Raw genomic sequence first — 10,031 nt, 5'->3', positions numbered from 1 at the left:
GCATTGAACATAACCATACTGGACTTCATTTACCATTGAAACCTGGTTAGGCGCTGTCCATGGTGCTAATTTGACTTTTGACTGGCGAAGGAACACTCAACACGTGGGCTCTGTCCGGTGGTAGGACCTCCACTTTGTATTTTTAAATTATAGAGTACCACAGTATGAGTCATAATACCCATAAAACCTAACGGTCAAACAGGGAAATGGTTCCAATCGTTTTTCCACCATTCATTTTTCTCATAGGGGATTTCAGAAACACTTAAAATAATGTCTGTGTTTTGCGTAGGCTTACCCTGGCGTGACATTTTCATAACCGTGTAAATCTCTCTAGGACAAGGTAACTTTTATAAATATATTCGCCTGTATTTACCCCCCAAAAATGAAATGCTAATTAGCTGCTAATGTGGCTATCATAAAGAACTATAAATGCCATGATGATCTGGACGAGTCTGCCGAATGGCGGCAAAGGTAAGAATCTCTGGATTAACTATCTAATGTTAGATACATGTAGTAATGAATAAATTGTCTACATTTCTTTAAATTGACAATTCTGTGAACTGTCTTGTGCAAGTTTTAAATTGCCACAATATCTGTTTGCAAAGGTGTCAGCTGGAGATGACGTGCAGGAGCTTGCAGAGATTTGTAGATTTGCATGATGTCTACTTTGATGATAATTAGCAGTTTCGAATCTGAGAGTAATTAAAGCCGAATATATATATATATTGATAAAAGTCACCTTGTCCGAGAGAGATTTACATGGTTATCAAAACGTCATGAAACACAGCCCTTATTTGAAGTGTTTCTAAAATCCCCAATGGGAAAAAGTAATGGCGGAAAAACGACTGGAACCATTTCCCTGTTTGACTGCTAGGGTTTATGGGTATTATGATACTTCCACTGTGGGGCTCTATTATGGCTCTGACTATCTTGTTTCAAATGTTTGTTTAGTCATCCTACAGCCAACACATTCAAATGTTTGTTTAGTCATCCTACAGCCAACACATTCAAATGTTTGTTTAGCCATCCTACAGCCAACACATTCAAATGTTTGTTTAGTCATCCTACAGCCAACACATTCAAATGTTTGTTTAGCCATCCTACAGCCAACACATTCAAATGTTTGTTTAGTCATCCTACAGCCAACACATTAACATGAAATTAAATTTTTTCTAACTTTTCTTTGACTACCATGCGGCCTACGTCACAAAGGGGGACAGGTGTTTCATTCAAGGAAAAGAGGAAGATAACTATTGGCTTAATATAGGCCTAATGTTTTCTTGGTGTGAGGAAATTGTCTTTATTTTTAAGAATATGCAGCCAGTCAATGACTTACAGGTGACAGAAGAGCCTCCTAAAAACGTCTAATGTAGGGCAATATCTAACCTTAGGCTACTTTGAATACAGAAATAGCTAGTCTGTATTTTATTTTGAAACTCAAGCACCTAGTCCTGATGCCGATGATAGAGGTAGCTAGGACTGTCCCTTGATACTTTGTACCAGTGTCAAGTGAAACACTGATTGAGCAAGGTTTTAAAAAGTGCTTGTCCATATCCCCGAGCGACTCTCGCATATCTAATGACACATAATATATATTTTGTTCTATTAGTAAGGCCTGAATTACTCCCATGTTACATAACTAGATTCATTTTTTCATGCATAAACAGTGCCTTCAGAAAGTATTCATACTCCTTGACTTGTTCCATATTTGGTTGCGTTACAGCCTGAATTCCAAATGTTTTGTCACCATCTACACACAACACCCCATAATGACAAAGTGAAAAAAATGTTTGCAAATGTATTCAAAATGAAATGCAGAAATATCTCATTGACATAAGTATTCACACCCCTGAGTCAATACATGTTAGAATCAACTTTGGTAGCAATTACAGCTGTGAGTCTTTCGGGGTAAGTCGCTAAGATCTTTATACACCTGCATTGAACAATATTTGTACATTATTATTTTTTAAATTCTTCAAGCTCTGTCAAGTTGGTTGATGGTCATTGCTAGACAGGGATATTCAATGTCTGCTTTTTTTTTTACCCATCTACCCAGTGGTGGTTCTAGCTTGTATGGCTCCCTGGGCCAACCCCCCCCCCCCATTATGAATGATTTGTGGTTTATTTGGCTAATTGCATTAGTACTGTACAAAGTTAGAGGTGTGCTATTTGATAGATTCCTCCACTCCCCCTACCTCGGGCTTCCAGTGGGGAGACCCGAGGTCAACATACCCCCCCCCCATCTCATACTTCTGAGTGGGAGACCTTTCCAGGCAGTAGCCTGCCCAGCTCACAAACTAGAATCAGGGCGCCCACTCCGACAAGGTTAATTGACCCACAGTCCCACACGGTGACATGATATCATTGACATGACGTGCAAATGAGCGATAGAAAACCGATCGTGCAAATGTTACCATTCCAATTATTTTGTGCGGGCGCCCCCCGTGCCGCCCCCAGCAAGATGCCGCCTTGGGCGGCTGCCCTTGTCACCCATACCTAAATCCGCCACTGCATCTACCAATAGGTGCCCTTCTTTGCGAGGCATTGGAAAACATCCCTGGTCTTTGTGGTTGAATCTGTGTTTGAAATTCACTGCTCGACTGAGGGACCTTACAGATAATTGTATGTGTGGGGTACAGAGATGGGTTAGTCATTCTAAAATCATGTTAAACACTATTATTGCACACAGAGCCCATGTTTACTGCAGAATTTATTTAGGCTTGCCATAGAAAATGGGTTGAATACTTATTGACAAGACATTTTAGCTTTTCATTTTTAATTACACTTGTAAACATTTCGAAAAACATAATTCCACTTTGACATGTTGGGCTATTGTGTATAGGCCAGTGACCCAAAAATATGAACGTAATACATTTTAAATTCAGGCTATAACACAACAAAATGTTGAATACTTTCTGTAGGCACTGTACCCGTTGGGAGCTAAATGTGTCTTGGTTTATTGATGAACGCATACAATACATACAATGTAGGCCTACAGTTGATTTCTTTAGTGTGTATATCGTTAGAGAGAGATTATAATGTTGATATGGCGGGTGCGTTCTTTAGCGTTCTCCTATCATCTGTTTGCATGATTGGAGAGTTAACTCAGATCACAACTGCATGCCACAGTTCACATCTCTCAGTGTGGCGCAGGACTTGTTCTCTCGCTTGCACTCTGCTCTCACTGCCTCGCTGCGAGTGCTAGACAAATATGCATGAAGAAAAAAAACGCTCACGAGTCACGACCGACCAATGCAAAAGCGAAGCCCTCAGTCCCACAGAACATCCCTTCGGACCTCTCCCCTGCGGATATAACCGCGGTTCTGCCAAAAGACAGACACAAAGGAACGACGGGTATGAATTCGTTTTCAACAGGGAGCTGAAACTGGACAGTCAACACGGATGAGCCCTGTCTCACTCACTCCTCTTCATGCCTTCATGACGTGCGTTTCTCCTTTTGTTCAGTCAACAATTAATCTGAGACCAACGCTCGATGACCGAACGTGGTCCATATTTTTCACAGCTGTAATTGCTTTACACGTTTTGAGATCGGCTACCTGGACTTGACAAGACAGCACAGAAGCAGTGTTTCCGAACACCGTCCAATGATCGAGACTTTTCTTGGGGAAAAGAGAAGCATCTTGGTGACTCATAGGCTACTCTTGATTTATTTGCTTTATGTTGACTCTTACTGAGAATTCGTGCGCGCCTGACTTCAATGTGGGAATCCTGCGTTTTTTGCATTCCGCCTTTTGGATGGTGATAACCACGCGACAGCAAATCCCGCGCTGGTTTCCCGCACGTTTGGGCAGTTAGTCGTTAAATTGCTATTACTTGCTAATGCCAGGTGTATTGGAGATGCCACAGGTGCATGGTATGGGTTTTATATGAAGCAGATGCTCAAAGATCACATATTATTCAGTGTATGAATATGAACGAGTACATGATTCTTTTGCGTGTGTTTTTTAATCAGCTTGGATAGATAGTTGAATACGGTTGTGAGGTGAAGTAATTTACCTGCCTTCTGAACTGCAAACAACTTCAATGTCCCTCCGCATTCTGTATAGCTATTAACCCAGACTGTAACACAATGGACCTCAAAGTAGAATCTGAAGAAATGGACTGCAAAAAGCCACCCGCTATTGAGATTTTTGCTCACAACTCAACGCTGCACGGAATTTCGCACATCTTCACCTATGAGCGAGTCTGCGTCAAGCGCAGTCTGTGGGTCGTGTTCTTCCTGGGCTCCTTGACTTTATTACTGTTTGTGTGCGTGGACCGAATACACTTCTACCTGGAGTATCCGCATGTCACCAAACTGGACGAGATCTCGACCCCGATGATGGTATTCCCCGCTGTCACGTTCTGCAACCTAAACTTTTTCCGCTTCAGTCACGTGACGCGCAATGACCTGTACCACGCAGGGGAGCTGCTCGCGCTGCTCAACCAGAGGTGCGTTGAAACGTGTGACAAAATGGGGATTTGCAGTGGCACTCTATTCCCTATAAAAATGCACTAGGTTACGTTTTGTCTAGAGCCCTGAAATGCTACCTTATGCTCATGTGGCCCTGGACAAAACTACACAGGGAATAATGGTGCCGTTACAGATGCAGCCAAACATTTGAACTTATAACCATAGATCAGAGGGGAGTCATCAGTGGGAGTTTATTAGTCGTAGTTAGGCAGTAGCCCTAGTTCCCTTCGACTAATAATCACGTTCAGACTGATTTGCTATGTGTACTCAAGAAGAGGATGTGTAGTGTAGAGAGATGTGTGTGACATGATCTCCTGTGCAGAGCACATAGCCCACAGGTGTCACCAGTAGCCACCAGTTTGGTGTAAGACATGTAAGTTCAATTGAACAGTGCTGTAGTGCAGGTCTATATTGTTAGCTTATTGATTTACAGATCCTCTCTGTGAGACATTCAGCCTTTACAATAGTCATGACAAGTCAAAGGCAGAACCGAATCAGTCATAAGTAAGAAGAATGGTGAACCTGGCAAGGTGCTCCATTGTCTGTAACAGTGTTGTGCCTCACATCCTCAGGAAGCACTTTGTTTTCCCTCTGATGCTTTGATTTCCTTATTGTTGGTGAGTCATGCCAGCCCCGCTTAGAGAGAAATCCCCGATTTGTCTGCCTTGGATGGATGAGCCGAGAGGGCTTTACTGTCACAAAACCCCAGAGAAGAGCAGCTGCAGCAGCTGTGAGAGGACGGTATTACCGCCTCGCTCACTGGTGCACAGCTCCATGCCATCTCCAACTTGGAGTAATGTGTGGGGCTTAAGACGCTAGAGACAGGCTTTGCTTGCTCTGATTAACAGGAGCCACAAAACCATATTGTAAAGAATGCATTTTGCAGACTCTCCAGACTGCACTCCGTAGTCTTTACTAAGTATTGTAATATTAGTCCCTACATTCCATCAAACCCTTGGGATTCATTATTACCCAATTCCAAACCTACACTCCAAAAAGGGTTCTTCAGCTGTCCCCATTGAAAGCGTTCTACATAGAACCCAAAGGGTTCTACCTGGAACCAAAGATGATTCTTCAAAGGGTTCTCATATGGGGATAGCCAAAGAACCCTTTTAGGTTCAAGACATAACCTTTTTCCTAAGAGTGTGTGGTTCCTTATTGTTTCTACCAGGGATGACAGATAAGGTATAGTTATCTTAAATAAAAAAAACGGTTTATATTGTACAACACCGTGTGCAACCAGACATTGGCTTTCTAAGAGTGCGAGGAGGGAGTGGAGGAGGTGTATCATATTTCCATGCAGACAGAGTTTGACTAATACCTGCCGGAGACTGTGTGATTAACACACCGCTATCCCCCGTGGTGTTTTGATTTGATTTGATAAGGATCCCCATTGGCAACAGCTAGTCTTACTGGGGTCTGACACATAGTGAAAGAGACATTACAGACAACAATGCTTTACACTTTACATACAAAAACATAAATGTGTAAACATCACAGACTTAAAAAAAACAAAAAAGACAACTAAAGACACACACATTTAAATAAGAACAGTACAACTGGAGAATAATAATGTGTGGGTGTGTGTGGTGTCGGTATCGTCTCACAAATGTCAGGGCCGATGGCTGGTGAGACGATCACAGCAGGCATGTCTGGCTCTCCATCCCCTCCCTGTTTGATCGTGTTGCTGCCCTGCCGGACTCCGCAGCGACAGCTGATGCATTTCATCAACACACACAGCATCTGAGGTGGAGCTACGGGAAAGACACAAGTGGTGGCAGGAAGAGGAAGGACTGTCACTGGACCGAGAGAAAATACAGCAGAGAGACGGAGAAAAACCATGAGGGAGTGGAGCGAAGGGATAGAATGAGGGAGAAGATGAGAGATGGTTGCGAAAGTGGGAGAGAAACACAAGAACTGACATAATTAAGGATATAAAAGAGGAAATCCAAAATAGTATGTTATAGGGCCCCGTAGGCACCAGTGGGTTTGGTGGTCTGGTTTTCATTCAGGGGGAAACGTCCCATTTCATCATTTATGACAATTCCACGCTGTCACTAGAACTGGTATTTACGTCACGGTGGTATGACTGATGAATGCTTTGTACAATGTACCATCTGATATAGGTTTCTGCTTCTTGATTGAAATGGTCAGTCTTTGTGAATTAAGCTTTATGAATGAATACATTTCCTTGTCCTCGCTCTCAGGGGAAGAAACGTGTGTCACATTATCAAGAGGGCGCATTTCCATATAATATCACATGACAGCAGACCCAGTAGCTGTTTGAAATGGTAGACCGACATTATATAATCATGTGGGCACTTGTTCTGAGGCAACATTTATATTGTTATGTTAAACCCATAGTCTTCAGAAAAGAAAACGCTTGAGAGATTAGATTTTTTTTTTAAAGGCACGCTTTTCAATTTCAAACAGGGAGAATTTAAGAATTCTGTTTCCAAAAAGTATGAACTTTGTCTATTCAGGGAGTCAGTGAGAATGGCTGCTTAAGCAGAGAGGGAAATATCAGGTTTTCTTCCCCATTTCCACAACTTTAAAACCACTTGACTTGTTTGGCGAATTAGAGTCGGTGCTTATTCACTTATCCGGTCTCCCATGGTAGAGAGGCAATGTGGTTATTTCCTCATTTGTTAAGCCCTCATCCAGAAATGAAAGTGCTGGTGGTGTGAAATCCAATTGAGCGTCTCTCTCTCTCTCTCTCGCTCTCGCTCTTGCTCTCTCTGTCTCGCTCTCGCTTTCTCTCTCTCTCTCTCTCTCTCGCTCTCTCTCTCTCCCTTCCTCCCTCCCCTCTCTCTCTCCCTTCCTCCCTCCCCTCTCTCTCTCTCTCTCTCTCTCCCCGCCACCTCCAGTGTTTGCCATGGCTGCTCTGGGGAAATGTCTCGTGGCGGGATATTAAAACTCCATCCATACTGTGGGAAAAGTGTCAGCTCGTACTGATTCTGTCAGGCTTGTGTGCGTTTGGGATTTTTATCTCATAAGTACACACTTGACAGCTTTATCCACTGCAGCAACATTGGGGAGCAAAGGCCTCAACTCAATTAAGTCCTCCTTTAATCAATGGAAGGCTCTGTTTGAGATGGCACTTAGCAACAGCCGTAGAGAACATCTAAATTGGATCAGATAGGTACCTTCCGAGGTACTGGGCTGTACTCTCACCTCATTGGCATAATGAACCAAATGTGGGAGGTGGAATAGTAGGTGGGTAATTCAATGTTTAATGGCTTTCAGTTTGATGAGTCTGGCTTTCTATTAAACTTAGTTTACTCAGGTGATTTGATGGCTCTGTAACCCCTAGACTTTTTACATAGATTGGCCACAGACTTTAATGCAGCACATGTATTTTATGAGAATCATTGTGTGCCCGTTTACACTCTGCCAAGACCAATTGTTCCAGACCACACATCTGATTAAAAACCACTTCTTATGAGTCAAACCTAAAACGAAATCACACTCATTCCTTTAAAGTTTTGACGTGTTTGGTAAAGCCATGTAGTGATAGCACAACACGGCACCACCAAGTCAATATGGAGTGTGCCAGCGGACGTTATGCTGCTATTTATTCATGCTGGGCAGCAGGCAGACATCACGGTCAGATTTAGCCGGCCTCTCAGCTGCTCTATTACAAGAAGATCTCCCACTGATTATGTTGTGTGCAGTGAGTGGGTTGACTCTCCCTTCCCACTCTGTGACTCGCGCGCAATTATTATTGTGTAGATGGAATGAAAACATACACACATGAACACACATGCTTGTGCAAACACACGTGCACAATCCAACTCACATGGACACCCACAGATGCACGCACGCATGCGCACACACACACACAGTGTGTGTGTCGTGAGTGAGTGAGTGAGTGAGTGCATGGGTGCTAAGGTGCGGAGAGTCAGTGCAGGTGGTCAGTCCAGTTCAAGTGTTCAGCAGTCTGATGTCTTGCAGATAGAAACTGTCTCTGAGCCTGTTGGTATCAGACCTTATGTTTCGATACCGTCTGCCCGGCAGTAAGGGAGTGAACAGCTCGTGGCTGGGCTGTGTGGGGTTCTTGATGATGCTGCGGGACTTTCTCAGACACCGTTTCAAGTAGATGTCCTGGATGAGTGGGAACATGGCCCAAGTGAAGACAGTTGGTTTTCCCAATAGTTGATAGAATTCTCTTCTTATTAGTAAACCAAAACTAAAGGGATTCACAATAAATTTTTTCAATGTAAGATCACAATGTGACATTGTCTTAAAAAATATCTATATATATATTTATTTGTGTTATGCCATTTCCATAAATGTTTCACATCTTATTCTTAAAAGCTCACGTCTGCCCAAGCTAATTGTCATGCTTTGAAATATGTTTTTTTTTTGTGGGAAGAGGAATAGCAGGAGGAAGGGCATCAATTGACCTATTTTTGAATATGTTGAACAATTAAGTTTGTGACTAAACTATTTTTGATGCCTTCCTTCCTTCCTTCCTTCCTTCCTTCCTTCCTTCCTTCCTTCCTTCCTTCCTTCCTTCCTTCCTTCCTTCCTTCCTTCCTTCCTTCCTTCCTTCCTTCCTTCCTTCCTTCCTTCCTTCCTTCCTTCCTTCCTTCCTTCCTTCCTTCCTTCCTTCCTTCCTTCCTTCCTTCCTTCCTTCCTTATCTCTCTAGGTATGAGATTAGGGACACCCACCTGGTGGAGGACAGTGTTCTGGAGGCCCTGAAGGACAAAGCTGACTTCCACAACTTCAAGCCCCGCCCATTCAACATGCGCGAGTTCTATGACCGCACAGGACATGACATCAAGGACATGTTGCTGGCGTGTCACTTCCGGGGGGCCGAGTGCAGTGCCGAGGACTTCCAAGTGGTAAGTTACCTGAGGGCCTTGGATCATCTTTCAAGACAATAGTTGTATTTATGTACCAAAGACAAAAAAAAAAAACAGCATCTACTACTAATGCTTTCAAAAACGGTATGATCCAGTATGTGCATCTCTGCTCTGCTTCCTGAGTCTGTTTGTAGTACATCTGACTGCACCTCAAAGTCAAAATTGACCTATATCTAATTTAATGCTGTAATGAGCGTGGTGGCTCTACTGTGCTATTTGACTCAACCAGGCAGGAATGCCTTCTTGTGATCACCCACCATGCCCACATGTTTGAGAGCTCTGGCAACAAACAGAATCCTTTTTCGTAATTTGTTTGTTAATTTATTCAAACACCGTTTGTAGTGTAATCCCTCAAACTCAGGTTGGAAGCTAGTCTTTTATCTTTCATTATTTGGGATTTATCCCATCAAAACAAGAGAGCGGCTGGCATGGCATGCTGTGTGGAGCTATCCTCAGAGACTTGGTGTTCAACGCTGCATGTGGGAAGTAGATGTGGAATATGCGGTAGAGATGGGATGAAAGATTCATGTTTAAGGGAGACTGTGGGTGTCACGGTCGTTGTAATAACATGCAGACCAAAGCGCAGCGTGATATGGGTTCCACATGTTTATTGAATGAAACGCACAAAAAAACAATAAAGAACAAACGAAACGTGAAGCAAATGAAGTGCTCACAGGCAACTACACAT

The 10,031-nt window shown here is 43.1% G+C and overlaps 1 protein-coding gene across 1 annotated transcript in view; it reads left to right on the top strand.

Moving 5' to 3' along the window:
- The first annotated feature begins 3,138 nt into the window (after positions 1-3,138).
- The window catches only part of LOC106571949 (acid-sensing ion channel 1), an 88,319-nt gene continuing 81,426 nt past the window's right edge, over positions 3,139-10,031 (top strand). Inside the window, exons 1-2 of the mRNA XM_014145549.2 lie at positions 3,139-4,452; positions 9,127-9,322. Coding sequence (XP_014001024.1) covers positions 4,091-4,452; positions 9,127-9,322 — 558 coding nt within the window. The 5' untranslated portion in view covers positions 3,139-4,090. The remainder of the gene's footprint in view (positions 4,453-9,126; positions 9,323-10,031) is intronic.

This window comes from Salmo salar, chromosome ssa15 (genome assembly GCF_905237065.1).
Source record: "Salmo salar chromosome ssa15, Ssal_v3.1, whole genome shotgun sequence".
Taxonomy (NCBI): domain Eukaryota; kingdom Metazoa; phylum Chordata; class Actinopteri; order Salmoniformes; family Salmonidae; genus Salmo; species Salmo salar.
This window is presented reverse-complemented; position numbering and strand designations above follow the sequence as displayed.